Here is a 22604-nt window from a genome sequence, read left to right as displayed (position 1 = left end):
AAAAAATCATAAAAAAGATTAAAACTGTCAAAGTTTTAAATAGAGAAATGATGAAAATAAAAGAACTAACATTGTAATTAAATATTTTATTATTATTATTAAAATTTTGATAATATAAAATATAATAATATAATATTTAGTAACCTCAAATATTTTTATACAATTAAAAAACACTTCAAAATTATAATAATAGAAACAATAAATAAAAATACGAAGATGTTAACTCATTTAAAAGAGCTCCGAGAATGTGTAAAAAGGTGAAAATCCCAACACCTTATCTAGAAGCTCTTCTATATGCAATTTTAGTTTAAAATAAAAACCTAATTTTCTAACTATACAAGGCTTTCTAAAAGTATTGTTTGACCAAATCAGTCAAAAACAAGAATTCGTGCATTTAATTATGCATTGTCATGCTTATCCTTGTTGAACTGCCAATGTATCTAGAATTCTAAATTAACCACTTTTTGTTGTTTTTAATGTAGAGATTTGTGTTTTGACTCGGTCATTGTCATATTTTAATTGTTTGTTTTTGTGCAGCCACTAATATTTATCTACCCTAGTAACCATTGTATCATCATGTGTTGTGAAGTCCTCGACAATCTTTTATCTCATTGTCTCTTAACTTCTACACCTCATCTTTTATGTCATCTACCTCTCAAGCAAACTTTAATCTTTGAAGGCAAAAGCTTTAATGAAGAAAAAAAGCATATGTAATGTAATAACGCCACATAAAAGTAAATGAATCAATATACAAACAATTGAATAAAATGAGATCCCTTTTTCATCTATGATGTCCAAGTGTAACATTTATTGATATTCAACTATATTACAACTGCTTTGTCTAAACTCTTCTATTTTTTTTTTTTTATTTCAAAAGGCTTGATTTAATTATTTCCAACAAACAATAAAATTAACCATAGTAAATTGATAATTGCAAAAACAACCGAGAAATTAAAGCCTCCAAAATAACACCATTATTATGTTATTAGTATTAGTATTTAACACTTTTTCCACTATTATTATTTGGAAAATTCAATTATTACGGGGGAAGTTAAAAAAAAAAAAAAAAGAGTAATATGTGACAATATTTAATACTTGCAAATTATAATTATCTATTTTTTATGTATGATAGAGCCAAATATTTATTAGTTAATTATCTATTTTTAACACTTCACTTAACAAATAATACTACTCTTATTATTTTATCATATTCGCAAATGTAGATTGTAGTCATTCGCTATCAATTTTATTGAATAAAAATAATATATATATCATATTGATATTCGATTGAATATTTATTTGACAAATATTTAGCATATTTTGAGATATAAGTGTTATTGAAATATAAAATTTGACATAAACATAAATACCATATTATATAAAATATAGTATGAATCATATTTTATTTTTTATAAAATGTCGAAATATTATATTTATGTCTTATTTTATATTAAATTTTATGTTTCAAAAATATTACTTTACAATAAACAATTAAAATCAACCATATGTACTCCACAAATTTTTTATGATAAAATTTTCTTATACATTTGTTTATGGATTAATGTACTATACATTAGAATTTAGAAATAAAGTGAATAACCTTTTTTTTTCGTTTAAATGTATTTAAAACAAATATTAATACCGTCATGCTAATAAGTGTTAATTTGTTAAATAATTAAAAAAATAAAATAAAAATAAATTTTGAGTAAAACATATATTTTTTATAATTTAAAAATATAAATTACATAATTAAAAAAAAATCGAATTTAAATTATTATGGGACACTTATTAGTCTTTTCTATATTAATATATGAAACTTGATTTGATGAGCAGGCTTGAATCAATGGTGGCCAATCTTATATAACCCACAAGACAAATGTTGAGGAATCATAAGTGGTGTGGGGTAGGGTCTTGATATGATGATATCCACACATAGCAGAGTAGAGGATGGCACCTCTGCCAATGAGAGAACATTCTAATGGATAATAATATTTATAATAATAACACACCATATTCACTTCATCAAAACTATTATTCACCACTTCATATATTATTTATTTATTTATTTCCCACCAAAGTATCATTCATTCATTTTTGAAGCCATACCAATGGAGGTTTTCTCTGTCACAGCAACTACCATTCCTTCCTCTCTCACACATAGACATGCTGCACATAAACCTTCTGCTCATCTCAACCTTTCCAAATACTCACATTTCATGACCTACCCTTTCACCACAACATCCATCCAAAACAGAATCCGTGCCAATATCATAAGATCTCAAGCTTCAGGTGATATATAATATCAACAATAATATATGTTTCTTATAATTTAGTTTGGTGATTGAACTGTGTGAATGTTATGTTATGTTAAACATGTATCTTCATTCAAGGCTCAACAAAATCTAGTGTAGCTGAGGGGCTTCCTGAGAAAACAGATTCCAAGGATGATAATTTGGTATTTGTTGCTGGTGCCACTGGCAAAGTTGGTTCAAGAACTGTTAGGTACATTTCTTATTACTCCATACTCAACTTAATTCACCTTTTCAGATATTAGTAACTTTTTGTTTGCAAAATGCTGATCAGTGATAGTTTCATTTCATCCAGGGAGCTAATAAAGCTTGGTTTTAGAGTCAGAGCTGGAGTCAGGAATGCTCAGAGAGCTGGTCCATTGGTTCAGGTAAATACATATATAGAAAGGTTATTCTTTGGTTAGGGTGATTCACTAAATGACTTATAAGGTTGCTGATAGCAGATAAACTAAAAGATTGTTTGATAAAATTAGCAGTTGAATTATGTCAAAAATATATTTTTAATTAATTTTTTTCAATGATTAAAATGAGAAAAATTATAAATCATAAACTCAAACCCTACTAAAAGTAGCATCTAAAGAAACACTATAAGCATGTGAGAGAGAAAACCATTACCAAAAAAAAATCTATTTTGATCATATGAATTTAGTTACCAAATAGAGTCTAAGTAACATGACTAATAATTAACTTCTTAAAATGGAAATGTATTAAAGATATGAATATTATGTGCAGAGTGTTAAACAATTGAAGCTTGATGCTGCTACAAGTGGAGGGAGTGAAGGTAAGCCAAGAAAGTTTTTTCTCATTGACAAAAAATGCTGCTGTGTTGGATAACAGAATGTTTTTGGTTTTTAGCCCAGCTGTAGAGAAGCTTGAAATTGTGGAATGTGATTTGGAGCAGCCAAATCAAATTGGATCAGCATTAGGGAATGCATCAACTGTTATATGTACCATTGGTGCGAGTGAAAAGGAAGTTTTCGACATAACCGGACCTTTTCGAATCGATTACCAGGCCGCCAAAAACCTAATTGATGCTGGTAAATGAAACTTTCATCAATCATTATGGTTATGTTAATTTCAGTGCTTTTTGTTTTACACATTCCTAAATGTTGAAAACAATTTTTTTTGTTCATTTTTTCTGTCATGCAGCAACTGTTGCTAAAGTAAATCATTTCATATTGGTTACTTCATTGGGAACAAACAAATTTGGTTTTCCTGCAGCTATTCTCAAGTGAGTGTGAAAAGCTTTTCTCAAGCAGTAGTTTCATTATTCTCATGTTCACATCATAAAGCTTAGTTTTACTTGTATAGTTTATTTTGGGGAGTCCTGTGTTGGAAAAGGAAAGCAGAAGAAGCATTGCTAGCCAGTGGAATTCCTTACACAGTAAGTCATTGTGATACTAATTACGCCGAAGGGCGAGGTCCTAATTATCTTATTATTATGTTACTCTTTTCAGATAGTGAGACCTGGAGGCATGGAGAGGCCTACTGATGCTTACAAGGAAACTCATAATGTAACCTTATCAACTGAAGATACTTTATTTGGGGGTCAGGTCTCAAACCTTCAGGTACCTATCATATGAAATGTTTTCATGTATAAGAATATATGTGTTAATTGATGTATGTGAATGCTGTGTTTTAGTGCTAACCTTACTCAATGCAGGTTGCTGAATTCATGGCAGTCATGGCTAAGAATCGCGATCTTTCATATTGTAAAGTAGTGGAAGTCATCGCAGAGACGACTGCGCCACTGAAACCTATGGAAGAACTTCTTGCAAAGATACCTTCTCAACGCCGTTACATTTATTCGCCTAAGGTAGGTACTTTTTATATAATATACATTTTGAGGTATATATATGGAACTTAATCAAAACTTTGTCAGTTTTAGTCTTGACAAGGAAGGATTGTTGAACATACTATTCTACCTTGTTAGTTAATTGATTAATTGTTTTATTGGGATGATTCAGAAACCAGATACTGCAGCTGTCAGTGATCCAGGTCCCTCTACCAATGCTGTGGCAGAAGTACCTATCATTGTCCCTCAGAAAGAAACAGCACAACCTAAACCAGTGGTGAAACAACCACTTTCTCCTTATACTGTGTAAGCCAGTAAATTTTTTAATGTAGATACCACGGTATATTTGTTGAAAGTAAACTTTTTAATGAGGAAAAATAATAACTCATTTGGTGTATGAATTTTCAGTTATGATGATTTAAAGCCACCATCATCTCCTTCTCCAACTAAGCCTAGTGACAGGAAACAGATAGAGATCATCGAAGCAGTGCCAACATCTAGTTCTTCAGATACTCCAAGTAGCATTACAGGAATTGATGGCATTTCTGAGATAACATCTTCCTCAAAGGGGAAGGAGTCTCTTTCTCCTTATGCAGCGTAAGCCGCTCTCTAACTTTGTAGTGATATCATATGTTAGTATTAGTGTTGTCAATCACAGATTAGTTCCAGTGTTGTCAATCACATATCGTAGAAAATAGTGATTTGTTCAAGGTTTGCTACACTATAGCGCCACAATAGAGACTATTTGACAATATTGTGTTTGCTCTAAATAGCATATTGTAGAACAACAATGATTTGTTTAAATTCCACTATACTATAGCATTATAGTCTATTTGACAACACTGATTAGTATACATAAGCACTATTCTTATCTAAAGCTCTTTGATTTTGCAGCTATGAGGATTTGAAACCTCCCACTTCTCCTAGCCCAAGACAAAGTAGTTCCAGTGACAAACCTCTTAGTGCCTCAACAACTGTGGACACTGTGTCACCATCTACAGTTGCTGAAAAGAATCCTTCTCAGGTTTCAAATTCTAGTAAATCTCCTTACCAAGTGTAAGTCCAATTTCATTCTTGTTATCAACAACTAGCACTTTTATTGTGGTATCCCAACTTTTGTAGTTTTTTTTTCTTTCTTGTGTTCATTTATTCTTTAAGGCCATGCTATATATACATGCAGATATCCTGATTTAAAGCCTCCTAGTTCACCATCTCCTAATGCACCAACTACATCACTATCTACATCTTCTGTTGGTGTGGTGCCTGAGATTGATACAGTATCAAACAATGGACCAGCTCAACTTTCAGTAGCAGATAAACCAACTGATGATGGACAGAATTTCCATGAACCAAAGTCAAGACCACTTTCACCTTATACAATGTAAGCTGCTTTCAACTTGCATTCATTTTTTCTCATTTTCTTTGCCAAAGATTCTTCACTCCTTAAACTAACCTAACATTATTGGTATTAAATTATTGGTAGTTTGATCTATATGAGTTTTATGTTTTTTGGGGGGCAGTATTTATTTATTAAGTTATATAATAGTTACATTATGATGTTATGCAAATGAATTTTCAGGTATGAGGAGTTGAAGCCTCCTGCATCACCATCACCTTCCTTCAGAAAATCCTAGGAACTGCCTCCTGCTTATGGAATCAGATAAGGTTAGAAATGAAAATTATTAAAGTATTGGTATACCTTTGTGATTTATATACACTACTATACTTTTAAGCCTTATTTTTTGTGCTGAAATTATTGTTGTGATATAAATGTTGGAGCAAATAGGATTATTGTATTGAAGAGTTTATGCAGCAACTCATATGGAGGATAGATGTGATTCAAATATGAAGATAGGAAGCATCTATGCAAATGGAAATTTTCAGCCATGCCATTTATTTCTTTATGACCTTTTGAGGATAGTCACTCAATGGTTGCTATTTTCTTTTTATTTATTAAAAAATTACTTCTACCATGTTGCAATTTTTATTAAACTTAAATAAGGAAAAGGTATACTTACTTTTTCATCATCAGTTTTTCCATTTATTTTATATAGTATTATTTTCATGTGCAATTTTATTTTATTTACGAACAGCAATCACATGTGATGTCACTCCATTTTGGTAGCCTTATAATTTTGGATTATTTTCTTATTGTTTTACGAATTTAATTACTACTAACTGATTTATTGACAATTAATATTATTTTTTAGGAGAAAGATTTTCTTTTGTTCTCATGATAATATTTCTTTTTATTGTATAAAAAGATGTAAAACAATGAAGGGTATATTGATAAGAAATAATTAATGGTTGAAATTTAAAAAGAGTTTTATAAAAGGGGACATAAATTTATTAAGAGTTATATATTATTTATTAAATGTCAAGTAGATATTGTATAGTTCCTTGAAAAATGTATGTAATTTGTAGATAATAATATTATAATTACATGTGTATAATTTTCTTTTAAACTGTATAATAATTAGGCAAAAATACTCTTTTAATTCTTTAAATTTAGTTTAATTTTCACTTAAATGCTTTAAACTTATTTTTTAGTTTAATTTTCACTTAAATGCTTTAAACTTATTTTTGTTGATTCATTCTATGAAGTTATATTTGTTTGTTCCATTAAATTATACACCACTAAACAACTTTGTCCTCAAGTTGAAATCTACTAAAAATACTTATACGAGCACAATATTTAAATACAAACTTTTCAACATGTAAGACCTCTCTATCTCTTATGAGTCCTTCTAACTTTTATAGCTTTTAATTATTTTCTATGTGATTGTTTTAATTAATTTTTTTAAAATTTATTTTATAAGTATAATATACATATATAAATTATTTGAAATGATATATATATATATATATATATATATATATATATATATATATATATAATAAGATATAATTTATTTTAATTAATCAACAGTAGTAAAAGCGTCGAATTAAGATTTTTGTAGTTTAAATTATATTTCAATTTTTCCAAAATAATTTATTATGTAGTTATTATTATTATTATTTTGTTTTCTTTAGTTGTTATTTTTGAAATGTGTATATGTGAATGATATGATTTATTAATTTTGATTCAATATTTTGTTAATGAGCATATGTGTGAAATTATTTATTTTTATCGAAATAAATGATTTGATAGCATATGATTATGAATGATTTATTATTATTGTTGAAGATGCTAAAAAATATGTAGTGTAAATGTGACCAATTATGATTTATCTTTTAGGTGATGAAAAGAGTCTTGACTTTAGAAATTTTTTTTTTTTTTAAGCATTAAACTTACTCTTAGTAATTGCAACTATTATGATTCGTTATTTTTATAAAATACATTTAAATAAGTTATTAATTAGTTTTAAAGTAAACAAGTATTTTAAGATAATCTTATCCCAAAAATGCAGGATATTACATGACACGCATAAATAAATAAAATTAATTGATATAATTAAATGGCTTCTCATTTAATTTTTGACTTAATTGCACTTTTGACTTTCTAATTTTCAATTTTGCAATTTTAGTCATGTGGTTTAAAATGTGCCCTTCACATTTACTATTTTTCTGATTTTTCGAATCTCGTATTTTTTCCAATTTAGTGGAACACGGTGAATTTTTATATTTTAATTAATTAAATAAAATAAAATAATATTTACTTAATTAGAAGAAAAAATAACAATATTAGAATCTCTAATATTCAATATGAAACACATATTTATATTAGTTTGAATGCTCTTAGCATTATAATTGAATATCTTTCAATCAAATTCAACAATGTTATTCATCCTCTTCATTTTTTATTTCTCTTTTTTCTTTCTCTCTTCTTTATCTTTCTTCTTCCTCCTCTTATTCTCATTCTCATTCTCTTTCTTCATTCTTCTATTCTCCATCCATCCTTCATTCCTTGTTCTTCAAATCTAAATACTTCGAATCCAAACTATATATTTATATTTGTCATCCTATAAATCCGAACTTGAACTATAGTTTGAAACAAAATCACGACCATAACTCCTACGTGATTTTCTCTTTATGCTCCTTCGTCCTTTTATTGAAGTCGAAATCCGAGCTATCTCTCGAGATTTCCTCTATGAATCGTTGTACTTTCAATCATTTTTAAGTACTTAATCGAAATCTTCTTGTGTTTTCTTTGAATGTCATTTTGATGGAGCTTTAAAGTCATCTTTTTCTAAACTCGAATGAAATTAGAAATAGAAGTTTAGTGTATGACAATAGTGTAACTGCAAAAATAGTTGAAAAATTTATAGAAACTTCAAAATAGCTGGAAAATGGACCAAGCTTTAAATTAGGATTCTAATTTTAGTTTTTAAACCTTAATTTTTAAGTGTGCAAACACTTTTTATTTATGATTGTGTGAGTGCAAGACTTCCCCCGAAATCTATTAATTCACTTTGTTGCATACTTGCATTAGTTGTACCACCAAGTTGTTAGAGATACCAGAGTAATCAGAAAAAACTGTAAAGATACCTTTGTCGTTGCAGAATAAACCACCAACAAAACAACTTTTCCTGAGTGTCAAAGACACCAATCTTATAGGTGGAAATAGACTCATAAGTGACCAAACAATATTATTGATGTTCTAAAAACGTTTTATTTAAGGATTTCAGAAAGCAAAATTAGCTCATTACGTTGAACAACAACTTTTTACGGTGAACAATAACTTAATATTCAAGAACTTGTCCTAAAAGAAAATATTTAATATTCAAGAAGACTTGTCAACAAAAAAAACACATAATATTCAAGACAAGAGAAAAAGTTGTGTCCTCGTGTAAAATAATTTTACACGTCTAGTAAAAAATAAATATTAATTAACTATTTTTAAAAGATAATTATTAAATAAAAATAATTAACAAAATAAATGGTCAGATTTTTATTTTTTATTTTTAAATAAATAGTTCAGATTGAACAATAGTTTCAAACATTTTATACGTTACTCTCGATACAATATATAAATCTTTTATTAATTTTGATGAATAATTTAAAACAATATACTTTGATGCAAAAATTAAATTGACTAACTCAGTGCACGCGTGGCAAGCCGCATTAGCACCGTTTTTTCCGCCGGCGCTAGGGTTCCGAGTGGATAATGGACGATAGACACTCGACGACGACGGCAACACCAGAACCCTCAACTGCATCGGCATACCTTAATCCTTCCTATTGGTAATCACAATCACTAATCAAAGCTAGTGAACATTTTCATTATTATTTTTTTTCCCTAATTTTCTCGAAATTTTAATGCTTACTTTATCTCAGGGATGAGAGGTTCTCTAAGGAAGAGAAATATGAGTGGTTCAAAGATTATTCCCATTTTCGCCACCTCATTAAACCCCATCTAACACCCCATTCATCTGTATGTAATATCAATTAGTATTCTTATTCTTAATAATTGTTGTTGAAATATTGATGACATGAATTAAATTGCATTGCATTTGCATTTGCAGGTTCTTGAGCTTGGATGTGGAAACTCACAAATGTGTGAAGGGTTGTACAAGGATGGAACAACCAACATAACTTGCATTGACCTTTCACATGTTGCAGTTCACAACATGCAAAATCGTTTACTTTCTCACGGAGTCAAAGGTTCGCTTACCTTGCCTTCTAGTATTTTACAATCCACTCCACAGGATCAAAGTAAATTAATTACTAATTATTGAAATTATTATGTTGTTGATACTATACTTTGCCTATGAAAACACAGACACTACATTGACACTTACACACCAATAACAATTTGTAAAAATGGAAGTGATCAATTGTATTCACATGCGTCGGTGTCGTGTTAGTGTCTGATACATTCACATGTCGGAAACCGGACATACTTTCAATCTGAAGTGTTGGTGCTACATAGTGATTTTACTCCCAAGGGAGTGGGGGATTTTACCTTAGCGCTTAAGCATGCACACAACTACATAAAAGACTTATCATAGTTGGTTATCAGAGCTTCCCCGCTAATGCATAGATTCTTAAATTCTTAATAATCTAAGAATACTTTCACATGTCGGAAACCGGACATACTTTCAATCTGAAGTGTTGGTGCTACATAGTGATTTTACTCCCAAGGGAGTGGGGGATTTTACCTTAGCGCTTAAGCATGCACACAACTACATAAAAGACTTATCATAGTTGGTTATCAGAGCTTCCCCGCTAATGCATAGATTCTTAAATTCTTAATAATCTAAGAATACTTTCACATGTCGGAAACCGGACATACTTTCAATCTGAAGTGTTGGTGCTACATAGTGATTTTACTCCCAAGGGAGTGGGGGATTTTACCTTAGCGCTTAAGCATGCACACAACTACATAAAAGACTTATCATAGTTGGTTATCAGAGCTTCCCCGCTAATGCATAGATTCTTAAATTCTTAATAATCTAAGAATACTTTCACATGTCGGAAACCGGACATACTTTCAATCTGAAGTGTTGGTGCTACATAGTGATTTTACTCCCAAGGGAGTGGGGGATTTTACCTTAGCGCTTAAGCATGCACACAACTACATAAAAGACTTATCATAGTTGGTTATCAGAGCTTCCCCGCTAATGCATAGATTCTTAAATTCTTAATAATCTAAGAATACTTTCACATGTCGGAAACCGGACATACTTTCAATCTGAAGTGTTGGTGCTACATAGTGATTTTACTCCCAAGGGAGTGGGGGATTTTACCTTAGCGCTTAAGCATGCACACAACTACATAAAAGACTTATCATAGTTGGTTATCAGAGCTTCCCCGCTAATGCATAGATTCTTAAATTCTTAATAATCTAAGAATACTTTCACATGTCGGAAACCGGACATACTTTCAATCTGAAGTGTTGGTGCTACATAGTGATTTTACTCCCAAGGGAGTGGGGGATTTTACCTTAGCGCTTAAGCATGCACACAACTACATAAAAGACTTATCATAGTTGGTTATCAGAGCTTCCCCGCTAATGCATAGATTCTTAAATTCTTAATAATCTAAGAATACTTTCACATGTCGGAAACCGGACATACTTTCAATCTGAAGTGTTGGTGCTACATAGTGATTTTACTCCCAAGGGAGTGGGGGATTTTACCTTAGCGCTTAAGCATGCACACAACTACATAAAAGACTTATCATAGTTGGTTATCAGAGCTTCCCCGCTAATGCATAGATTCTTAAATTCTTAATAATCTAAGAATACTTTCACATGTCGGAAACCGGACATACTTTCAATCTGAAGTGTTGGTGCTACATAGTGATTTTACTCCCAAGGGAGTGGGGGATTTTACCTTAGCGCTTAAGCATGCACACAACTACATAAAAGACTTATCATAGTTGGTTATCAGAGCTTCCCCGCTAATGCATAGATTCTTAAATTCTTAATAATCTAAGAATACTTTCACATGTCGGAAACCGGACATACTTTCAATCTGAAGTGTTGGTGCTACATAGTGATTTTACTCCCAAGGGAGTGGGGGATTTTACCTTAGCGCTTAAGCATGCACACAACTACATAAAAGACTTATCATAGTTGGTTATCAGAGCTTCCCCGCTAATGCATAGATTCTTAAATTCTTAATAATCTAAGAATACTTTCACATGTCGGAAACCGGACATACTTTCAATCTGAAGTGTTGGTGCTACATAGTGATTTTACTCCCAAGGGAGTGGGGGATTTTACCTTAGCGCTTAAGCATGCACACAACTACATAAAAGACTTATCATAGTTGGTTATCAGAGCTTCCCCGCTAATGCATAGATTCTTAAATTCTTAATAATCTAAGAATACTTTCACATGTCGGAAACCGGACATACTTTCAATCTGAAGTGTTGGTGCTACATAGTGATTTTACTCCCAAGGGAGTGCCTATGAAAACACAGACACTACATTGACACTTACACACCAATAACAATTTGTAAAAATGGAAGTGATCAATTGTATTCACATGCGTCGGTGTCGTGTTAGTGTCTGATACATTCACATGTCGGAAACCGGACATACTTTCAATCTGAAGTGTTGGTGCTACATAGTGATTTTACTCCCAAGGGAGTGGGGGATTTTACCTTAGCGCTTAAGCATGCACACAACTACATAAAAGACTTATCATAGTTGGTTATCAGAGCTTCCCCGCTAATGCATAGATTCTTAAATTCTTAATAATCTAAGAATACTTTCACATGTCGGAAACCGGACATACTTTCAATCTGAAGTGTTGGTGCTACATAGTGATTTTACTCCCAAGGGAGTGGGGGATTTTACCTTAGCGCTTAAGCATGCACACAACTACATAAAAGACTTATCATAGTTGGTTATCAGAGCTTCCCCGCTAATGCATAGATTCTTAAATTCTTAATAATACTAGAAAAAAAATGCCATCTATCACTGGTGTTTTGGTAGATTCTTAAAAAACACCGGATTGGAAAGGTGTATATGATTTGGTATCATTGGTGTTTTGGTAGATATATGAATTATTAATTTGTTTTGTATATGATTGTTTCATTGACTATCAAATCAATATAAATTTTGTGGTAATCTCATTCTGTTTCACTCATTTGTTTTGTTTTGTATGTGTGTGTTTGTTTTTTTATGTGTTTGCATTTCTGTGATTAGACATAAAAGTGATGCAAGCTGATATGCTAGAGCTACCTTTTGACGATGAGTGTTTTGATTTGGTTATCGAGAAAGGGACTATGGTAAATTAGATGATTCTCTTTTGACCTATAATGGAATTTTGGCTTGACACTCTAAACTAACAATTTATGTTTCCTACATTTTTTAAGCTTGTGGGTTAAATGTGAATATGTTAACTTTGATTTTGAAGGATGTATTGTTTGTGGATAGTGGTGACCCATGGAATCCGAAGCCGGAAACTATGTCCAAAGTCATGTCAACATTGAAAGGTGTTCACAGGGTTTTGAAACCAGATGGCATATTTATCTCAATAACTTTTGGCCAGGTTTGAACCATTTAACTGTTAGTTGTGTGTCTTTTATTGGTCCCTGCCTTCACCCTAATCTGCATAAAATTCATGGCAGCCACATTTCCGGCGTCCTATATTTAATGCACCAGATTTCAGTTGGTCTGTTGAGTGGACTACTTTTGGTGAAACCTTTCACTATTTCGTCTATGTTTTGAAGAAGGTCAGTCATCTATCTAGCCTTTCTTTTCATTTTTTCTATGATGATTGAAACAATAGTCTATTTATTGCTACATTAAGGTGCTGCTACAAAGTCTTAAACGTATGAGTTCTACCAAAATCCCCAGATATCACATTATAAAATTGGTTCTTAGATGATAAATAATATCTCCATTTTTGCATTTCAATGACCGATTTGATGTCAATTTGAAGACTAATTTGTTGGCAAAATGTCTCGTTGAATAACCAATTTGATGTTCTGCATATTCCTCATGAAGTTATTGGATGTATAAATAGAACAATAGAACCAATGTAATTTCACATGTAAATTTGGAAGTTAAAAATAGACACATACTCTATTTCATACTATTAAAAAATATACATTTTTTTCATCAAAATATGCACGAGAACTAATTTTTGCAATGATATAGAAAATGGCACTTTATATTTCTCATGATAATTACATAGTTTTCACCATTAAAAGTGCCAGTACAATTTTTTATCTTCTCCTTTTGTACCTTCTGGCTCTTTATGGAACTTGCTACACATGGGAGAGGGATTCATTCAATCTTGCTCTCCCCACCGTCAATGGAGAGCTGTTTTACTACCTGAGTTATTGCTCAAGTTGTTATAACTCTGGTTTTTGTTCAGAGACGCATTGCGCAATATGAAACATGGACATGACACTGATACGTCAACATCTGTAATAATTTGAAAAAATGATTTAATTGAATGTATCACATGTGTCGGTGTCTGACACTGGGATACGTATTCGATCAGAAGTGTTGGTGCTACATAGAATGCGCATGAGGTTGAAAAGGATTGTTATTCATATGCATGCGGTTTTACTAGTCTACATCTCTGTTTTAACTATGATAGATGAACATTTTTCAGGGACAGAGGTCTTTGAATGAGGATATACCACCTGTTAAGAGGTCTGAAATGCTGCCTATTAATTTGCTCCACGAGGAGTTAGAAAGTGAAGATTTTGCTTTTCGAATCAACGTTGATGAGTTGAACTATTAGGGCCTAAAAGTACTTGCATCAGGACCTCCAAAATAGTTCAGAGTATTTGGCTCTTTTTTGGTTGTTGTAGCGCTAATTCTCTTTCTACGGCATATCACATAACTTTGGCTCAAAGTTGCATCATGAGTCTTCTTAACTATGTAATACAAATACATCTACGGTTATTCCGGTGTCTATTTGTAACGAGGTGGAAAGACTTTGTCGTAATTACGCATGAGGTTCCACTTCAAATGAGAAAAAATGTCATTAATTAATTTCCCGGGACACTATTTGGAAACCCAAAAATGTTGGAGGCCTAGGTTTTTGAAACTAATAATGGTTAATGAGTTACATGATGAAGTTGAGTAGAGAGCTAATGACTAAATCTGAGATTGTATGGAGGTGAATTATCAGTAAAATATAAGTGTCAAAATTTGAATATTATAAGTGATACTGTGCGTGGATTATATATATCTTTTTCCAAAAAAACTAATCAATATACTCTAAGTTGAAAATTAAATACTAAAATATCATTTTTATAATTTTATTTTTTATTTTCAGAAGATTGCCACCTTGTCTTGCGATCACTTGAAGGATGATTTTTTTTTTATGCAATAGAAGGTCATATTTCGGAGATGCGACCATCTATTATCTTTTTTATTTTTATAAAAGAATAATTGTTAATTTAATAAATAAATAAAAATATTTAAAAAAACAAAATACATATAAAAAAAATACATCAAAGTTAATGTGGTTGAGTAGATGTGTTAAAATAAATAATATGATATATTATTTTAACAATTCTCTCCTATTTTGCAAATAAATCTATATTATCTATATTAATTTAACAACTCATTTGTGTCTTGCAGATAAAATAGAAATTTAATTCTATTTTGTTAACAACTCTCTTTTATTTTTTTATCCGGATTTAATAATTAAAAACTAATAATAATAAAAAAATTATATTAATAAAATTAAACAAAGTACATTAAAGTTGAAGAAAAAAATACATAAAATTTAAATTAATGATGTCAATCTAAATGTTATCGGTTCCACATATAGGTTGTCCTCAAACAATATGAAAACAATGCAGATAGGTACATGCAGATGTAGAAGGAACTGAAGGACATTTAGACCAACATCATTAATTTAAATTTCATGTATTTTATTAATATGATTTTTATAATAACTATTTTTTATTTATTAGATTCAGGAAAAAAAATAAGGAGTTGCTGACAAAATAGAATTAAATTGTTATTTTATCTGCAACATATGAGTAACATAACAAAATAGAATTAAGTTGTTATCTTAGGAGAAAGACAACTAAATGTTTTGAATTCAAATAATTAAGAAAAAAATTAAAAATATATTTAAATCTAAATACAAGAATAAAGTGAAGATACATGATATAAAAATATCCATTAACAAACATCTTAAATTTCAAAATAATTAATTTATTTGTAGACAAATATCTTAAAATAAAAGTAAAAAAATTGAATCCAAGTCTATTTGTGTTAAAAAATTTGGAACTTTATCACCAAAAAAAGTTTTAGAATTTTTTTTATTATTGAAAATACGGTTTTTCTTAAAGAAATTTGAAATTTTCTATTTTAATTTCAATAAAATGATAATTTTGAAGAAAAAGTTATTTATTTAAATATAATACAAATAAAATCAAACTTAATAAATATATGTAATACTAAACGCACCAATCAATATATATATATATATATATATATATATTTGATATCGGTTACATTAAACTCTATTAATTTTAAAAATAATTAAATTATATATTTTTAAACTGGGCATAAACTTTAGAAAAAATATTTTTTCAAATTTAGTAGATTTTCTAATAACTCACATTATATAATTAAATTTGTATATGTAAATTATTTTTTGTTTCTCTAAAAAATCAGTTTTTAAAAAATAATTTGGCTTACGTTAGAATGTTATGTAAGTATCTAATAATTGTTACATATTATTTTTTATTAATATGTATTTTATTATATGATTTTCTAAATAAAATATTTTACTAAAATAATTTAGTATCTATCTGTATAGATATTTTAAAAACTTAGTTATTTAATTAAATAAAAATAGTAAATATATAAAACTGAAAGAAAAGAAATAAAAATAAAATTTAATATTGAGTTTATATATATAATCTTTTGACAAGATTATATATAATTATAAATTATTTGGTGTTGAAGTATATTTTGTTATTTTTGATTGTTATATATAAATATTGGGATTGGGTGTCTAATTGATGAAGTGAATGGATCATATTAAGCATCTATGATTGGCAATACACAAAAACTATAATCCCTTATTTAATGATGAAATTAGATGAGTCACATCCTAAATATTGAATATTGTTATTGTGTGAGCATTAGAAAGCAAAGGGAAAAGGAGAGTTGTTTGTGTGCTGTGGATTTAATACCTTGCCCTTTCTTCTCTCCGTCGGAATTTCCGTTATTCACTTTTTCCGATCACGGGATTCGATCCAATCTCCAAAACCCTATTTTCAATCCAAATTGATTACCGATTCTTTTCTCCTTAGATTATCGTCTACTCTTGGTGGTGATGGACGATTACGCCAGCAGCGACGATGATTACAATTACTCCGATGATCAAGACTCTGTCGGTGATGTCTTCGCAAACGATGACCTAGATTTTCCGTTGGTCTCTTCCAAGGGTTCCACTACTCAGGTTTCCCCTTTTTATTTGATTTTTCCGATTTTTTTATTTTTTATTTGTATAGTACGAACTACGAAACATCTCAGTTTTTCGGTTTTCTTACGGAGATGATTTCCGTGTGTATGTATCTATCTGTGTAAATGAATTAGTGTTTGTGTGTGTTTTTTCTCTATAATTATCCTTTTATGTTTTGTGACTTTGTGTTTGTTGATTGTTAACTTCACAAAGTGCATTATATTGATGAAAGTTTGGAGCTTTAGAACGGCTTTGGCTAAAGATATTGTTGAATTTATGGGCTGTGTTATGGTGTTGAAACGAATTTGAAATGTTTATGTCTGATTAGAATTCAGAATTTCCTATTGCAGTGGTTGTAACTTTTTTTGGGTTTATAGTATACGGTGATACTAGTATATGATCCAATATCATGGGGATAATATTATAATTATTACTTTTGTGTGAAGCTGATTCTGTTGTACTGATAATTTTCTGCTACGGTACTTGCAGGTGATTACGAAGGAATCACTGCTAGCTGCACAGGTAATATGAGAAAAATAATTGAACACGAGGGTTTTTGTTTAGATAAATATTTTTTTTTTTGTTTTACTGAGATTTTACATTCATATTTAGAGGGAGGACTTGCGGAGAGTGATGGACATGCTTTCTGTAAGAGAACAACACGCACGTACACTGCTTATTTATCATCGTTGGGATGTGGACCGTTTGTTTGGAGTTTATGTAGAAAAAGGGAAGGCATTTCTGTTTGCTGAGGCTGGTGTTAGTGTGGATGAATGTCGTGACTCTAGCTCACTGGCTTATGATTCAGTAATGTGCGAAATCTGCATGGATGACGTTCCTATTGAAGAAGCAACAAGAATGGATTGTGGTCACTGCTTTTGCAACTCATGTGAGTTTTTGTTTATTCTGTTATCCTTAGCCTTGGATATTTTTATCTTGGCTTAATTGCAGTTTGGATTCCTATTTTCACTAATTCATGAAATTGGTCCCTCTATTTTTACAATTCAACAGTTTTGGTCTCCCCTCATATATTTTAACTTAAAAATGGTGATGTGAGATATTTTAAATGATGTGGCATAAGATTTCATGATGTAGAATATTCTAAATGCATTAATTATTTATATGTTATTGATTAAATTACAATAATGAATAATTTCATAAGTTGAACTGAAGTTTTTAGAGTGTTTTATTGTAATTTCACGGGTATTATATGTAACATCATTTAAAATATGTCACATTAGTTTATTTTACTTAAAAAACCAGAAGGAGGGATCCAAATTGTTGGATTTTTTTAATAAGGGCATCAATTTAACGGATTGGTGAAAATAGAGAGATCAAAACTGTGAATAAGCCTTTTATCAAAACTGTCAATAAGCCTTAATGTTACCCACTAACATGACAACATGCCATCATATGAGAGAGAAAAGCACAACAGCAAAATTATTCGACCCTACATAAATTGTGGCGGGGCCTACTATAGTTGCTCCCGTCTCACTCTATCCTAACATGATGCCATCTTAGTAGGTAACATAAGAGGATTCATATCAATAGAACATCTATAGCCTTTCAACAAGATTATCAGGTGTTAGCCGGACGACATGGCTTGCATTCTTTTGATTGATAATGCAGTAAGCAGTTAGTATGGATCTACATCAGCCTGTTTTTACGCCAGTATAGGCTGAAAAAATTACATAACGTTAATCTTGGTCGTCTATTTTTACAGGTTGGACGGAACATTTTTTTGTCAAGATAAATGAGGGTCAAAGTAAACGCATCAGATGCATGGCTCACAAATGTAATTCCATTTGTGATGAAGCTGTCGTAAGAACTCTACTCAGTAGAAAGTACCCTGATATGGCAGAGAAATATGAACGCTTTCTTCTTGAATCGTACATCGAAGACAATAAAAGAGTTAAATGGTGTCCGAGTACGCCGCATTGTGGGAATGCAATTCGTGTGGAGGAGGATGACTTGTGTGAGGTAGAGTGTTCATGTGGTGAACAGTTTTGTTTTAATTGCTTGGAAGAAGCACACTCCCCTTGTTCATGTTTGATGTGGGAGCTTTGGGTTAAGAAGTGTCGAGATGAATCAGAAACTGTTAATTGGATAACTGTTCATACAAAACCTTGTCCAAAGTGCCACAAACCAGTGGAGAAGAATGGTGGCTGTAATTTGGTTAGCTGTATTTGCGGCCAAGCATTTTGGTGAGCATTCCTTCTTCTTGCATTGTATATTCTCATCCAAATTTCTCCCGATATTGCAGTTTTCATGTAATAGTTTATGTTTGTTGGTTTTCTATAGATTCAGTTAATTTTAAATGTATGGTAATATGAATTGGGTGCTGCCTGTGACTATTTGAGCTAACCAGAACTTGTGTTTCCGACAATAATTTTTTGCCTTTTTTTTGGTACAGTTGGTTGTGCGGTGGAGCTACTGGTCGGGAGCATACTTGGTCAAGTATAGCTGGTCATAGCTGTGGTCGCTACAAAGAACAGGAGAAAACAGCTGAGCGGGCAAAGAGGGATCTCTATAGGTACATGCATTATCATAACCGGTATAAAGCTCACACAGACTCCTTTAAGCTTGAAAGTAAACTGAAAGAGGCCATACAAGGGAAAATTTCGATTTCGGAAGAAAAAAATTCTACTACAGTCACAGATTATAGCTGGGTAAACAATGGACTCTCTAGACTTTTCAGATCAAGGCGTGTCCTTTCCTACTCATATGCATTTGCATTTTACATGTTTGGAGATGAGCTTTTTAAAGAAGAAATGTCAGAAGATCAAAGGGAAATAAAACAGAACTTATTTGAGGATCAACAGCAGCAGCTTGAGGGAAATGTTGAAAGACTCTCTAAGGTTTTGGAGGAGCCTTTTGAAACCTTTAAAGATAAAAAGGTTATGGAAATAAGGATGCAGATACTAAATCTGTCTACGCTAATTGACAATCTTTGCAAAACAATGTAAGTGCTGTGCTTTAGATAAGACCTAGTTCATCTCTGACATTTAACATTGATGATTGTGAATTCTTATATTGAATGCAGGTATGAGTGCATCGAGAATGATTTACTGGGTTCTCTTAATCATGGTATTCACAGTATAGCACCATATAAGTCAAGGGGCATAGAGAAGGCTTCAGAGCTTCAAGTTTCTTGGAGCAATAAAGCCAATAATACCGGTAAGTGTTTATTGTCTGAATATTTTTAAATATTGAGCTGAACCACAACTCTTTGGCATTATTCCTTTGCTTCTGTCTCTTTAAGGGGAAATTTTGATTGAGTTAATCACTCTTCTGACTTGCTATTCGCAACTGATTTGGTTATATGGTTCTGATTTGTTGCAGCAATTTTCCCCCTTTTGTTGTTAATTAAAAAAAAAAAGCAGTATTGACTGCTGTACATCAGTAGTCATTGTGGCGCCATGTAGGCTTCTTGATAGACTAAGATAACTCTGTCAGCATATGATGCATGCTCCTTAATGTTTCATTACATGTACCATGTATTATTATGCATATATGTGGGGAGATTCTAGTTTATATTTGGATGTTAACCTTGCTTTCGTACTGATTTTAATAAAATAAATGTTAATAGGGAGGGGTTTTATTTCCAAGAATGAATTATGATGTTTGCAGATGAATGAATATATTGCAATGTGGTGCTTATTCAAGTTCAATATTTGTTTTGTTTGTTACTATTGTTTTAAGTTTAACATTTTTTTTTTCATTTAAAAAATGAATAAAAGTTGATGCCTGTAAATTTATATCTTGAGCTTTCTTATCGCGTTATGTTATGAATGTTCTTATATATATGTTTTCTTCAGTTTGACTTAGTGGATGCTGAGAAATGTTACTGAGTGAAAAGGATTCTTCTTGTATCTATGCTGCAAGCGTAGGTGTAACAGCAGAGGTTGAGAGGCCAGAAGAGAGTGGATGTTCATCTCGTAAGCGTGCTAGAAAAGAGGGTCTTGGTGGTGGTTTTTTTGATCTGAACTTGCCAGCTGAGTTTCTAGACAGAAATTAACTTTGAAGGGTGACTTTATATACATACAGACGTACAGGTCTAACATATATTGCTTTGCTGTTTTTTGATGGGATGGTTCAACCATTTTGGGTTTCACATCCCTGCATTTGCTTCTTAATCTATCTTCATCTGCCTTTTTTGTTTGTACATACCTTTGGGGCACTTATTTGCCAGTAGATTATTCAAATGTCTACTTGGGTTTCTAGCAGTACCCTTGAAGACAATTTTTAGGATGTTTTGGTTACTATCTTATTATGGAGTTCAAGTGAAGATAACTTCACTGATTTTTCTGTTTTTGGTAACTTCCAAATAATGATATTCCGTTTCGAATAAATAGTAATAACATACTACATGTATACAGTGATGCAGAGACATAGGTGATCGAAATGGATGAATATTTATTGTGATTTATAAAGGCATCACTTAACTCTTAAGGAAATTTCATAAGACGTGGGATTTACAATAAAGCAAAGTTACTGTAGCACATGTTGGAATAAAGTGATGAAGAAGTGATTTGAAACAAGATGGTAGCATCTCACATCGAACAAGTTTTTTTATGACTTAAGATTACAATTATAAAATATTAATAATTATGATCGAGCATTAAGAATGTTCACCTGTAATTTATCATTGAACGTATGTAGTTTTTATAATTCCATTTTTATCCTCTTTCGAAAATTATTATTTTGTAAATTGAAATGTTACCCTTCATGAAAATAAAATTTTCTAGATTAATAAAATAATCACCACAAAATGGAAGATATTTTAAAAAAAAAAATTAAAAGAGATGGTAAGTTGAAATTTCGTTATAATTAACTCACGCAACTGTGAGGTTCTGTGTTTGAACACGGGACAAGACGTCCAATATAATAATATGATATTTATTAGTTGAGATAGAGTTTTTACGTTTTTCTTTTGAATGATTATAGTTATTGATATTGTGAAATCGACTTTAACACTATGTTCGAAGATTTTACAATGTACATAATAATGTTATGAAATTGAATGGAATGGAATGTACATAATTTATCATCCCATTTTTATCTACTTTCGAAAATTATTATTTTGTAAATTGAAATATGTTATCCTTCATGAAAATAAAATTTTCTAGATTATATAAATTAATCACTACAAAATTGGACTAGTCAAGAAAAAAGTAAAAAGAATTGAAGATTTTTATTTAAATTTAGAAGAGATGTTAAATTGAAATTCCACTATAATTAATTCATACAACTATAAGGTTCGAACACGGGACAAGACGTTCAACCTAACAATATCGTTTTGTGATAGAGTTTAAGAATAAAATTATTTTTTTTTTAAAAAAACAATAATATATGGCCGATGAACATTCATCCACCCTTGTGTTTTGTTTGAGTATTTATTTACGTGGTCACGAGGGAGGGAAGATCTAGTAAGCCTTCAAAACCCTATAAAATTAGTTGGACAACTAAAACTGAGAAAATATGCTTAAGAGGTAAGAAATCATACGACGATTATGTGTGTTTTTTTTTTCATTAACTAGAAATACAATTTAAACATTAACTCACCCAAATTAAGTTTCCAAGATCACTTATAATCTATTTATGTTAGTTTAGAATCAGATGGGTTTCTTTTAAGCCATTGATCGTGATCGGAAG

At 30.9% G+C, this 22604-nt stretch overlaps 3 protein-coding genes across 6 annotated transcripts; all 3 read left to right on the top strand.

Annotated features, from left to right (window-relative positions):
* Positions 1-2014: 2014 nt before the first annotated feature.
* LOC101489550 (protein TIC 62, chloroplastic) lies at positions 2015-6132 on the top strand. Of its 2 annotated transcripts, none has more exons than XM_073370493.1 (15): positions 2015-2289; positions 2391-2502; positions 2605-2677; positions 3042-3090; positions 3170-3346; positions 3459-3540; positions 3621-3693; positions 3767-3877; positions 3973-4125; positions 4277-4410; positions 4513-4701; positions 4999-5160; positions 5285-5485; positions 5684-5769; positions 5884-6132. In XM_073370493.1, the coding sequence occupies exons 1-14, from the start codon at positions 2109-2111 to the stop codon at positions 5736-5738; spliced, it is 1752 nt and encodes a 583-aa protein (XP_073226594.1). In that variant the 5' UTR covers positions 2015-2108; the 3' UTR covers positions 5739-5769; positions 5884-6132. The 2 variants fall into 2 exon arrangements, with proteins under 2 accessions (XP_073226594.1, XP_004507400.1); XM_004507343.3 differs by having other exon boundaries at positions 2017-2289; positions 5891-6132.
* Positions 6133-9093: 2961 nt separating this feature from the next.
* On the top strand, positions 9094-14532 carry LOC101489225 (uncharacterized). Its single transcript, XM_004507342.4, has 7 exons — positions 9094-9288; positions 9382-9478; positions 9570-9708; positions 12704-12786; positions 12915-13049; positions 13129-13233; positions 14124-14532. The coding sequence occupies exons 1-7, from the start codon at positions 9212-9214 to the stop codon at positions 14253-14255; spliced, it is 768 nt and encodes a 255-aa protein (XP_004507399.1). The 5' UTR covers positions 9094-9211; the 3' UTR covers positions 14256-14532.
* Positions 14533-16507: 1975 nt separating this feature from the next.
* LOC101488460 (probable E3 ubiquitin-protein ligase ARI2) lies at positions 16508-21323 on the top strand. Of its 3 annotated transcripts, none has more exons than XM_004507340.4 (7): positions 16508-16946; positions 17439-17471; positions 17562-17838; positions 18673-19153; positions 19363-19911; positions 19993-20126; positions 20840-21323. In XM_004507340.4, exons 1-7 carry the CDS (start codon positions 16821-16823, stop codon positions 20965-20967), a joined length of 1728 nt encoding a protein of 575 aa, XP_004507397.1. In that variant the 5' UTR covers positions 16508-16820; the 3' UTR covers positions 20968-21323. The 3 variants fall into 3 exon arrangements, with proteins under 3 accessions (XP_004507397.1, XP_004507398.1, XP_073226383.1); XM_004507341.4 differs by having other exon boundaries at positions 20768-20908; XM_073370282.1 differs by lacking the exons at positions 16508-16946; positions 17439-17471; positions 17562-17838 and adding an exon at positions 18145-18577.
* Positions 21324-22604: the final 1281 nt, after the last annotated feature.

The sequence above is a fragment of the Cicer arietinum genome, chromosome 6, assembly GCF_000331145.2.
Source record: "Cicer arietinum cultivar CDC Frontier isolate Library 1 chromosome 6, Cicar.CDCFrontier_v2.0, whole genome shotgun sequence".
Lineage (NCBI taxonomy): Eukaryota > Viridiplantae > Streptophyta > Magnoliopsida > Fabales > Fabaceae > Cicer > Cicer arietinum.
The sequence above is the reverse complement of the archived record's forward strand: the minus strand, read 5'-3'. Positions and strand labels throughout refer to the sequence as shown.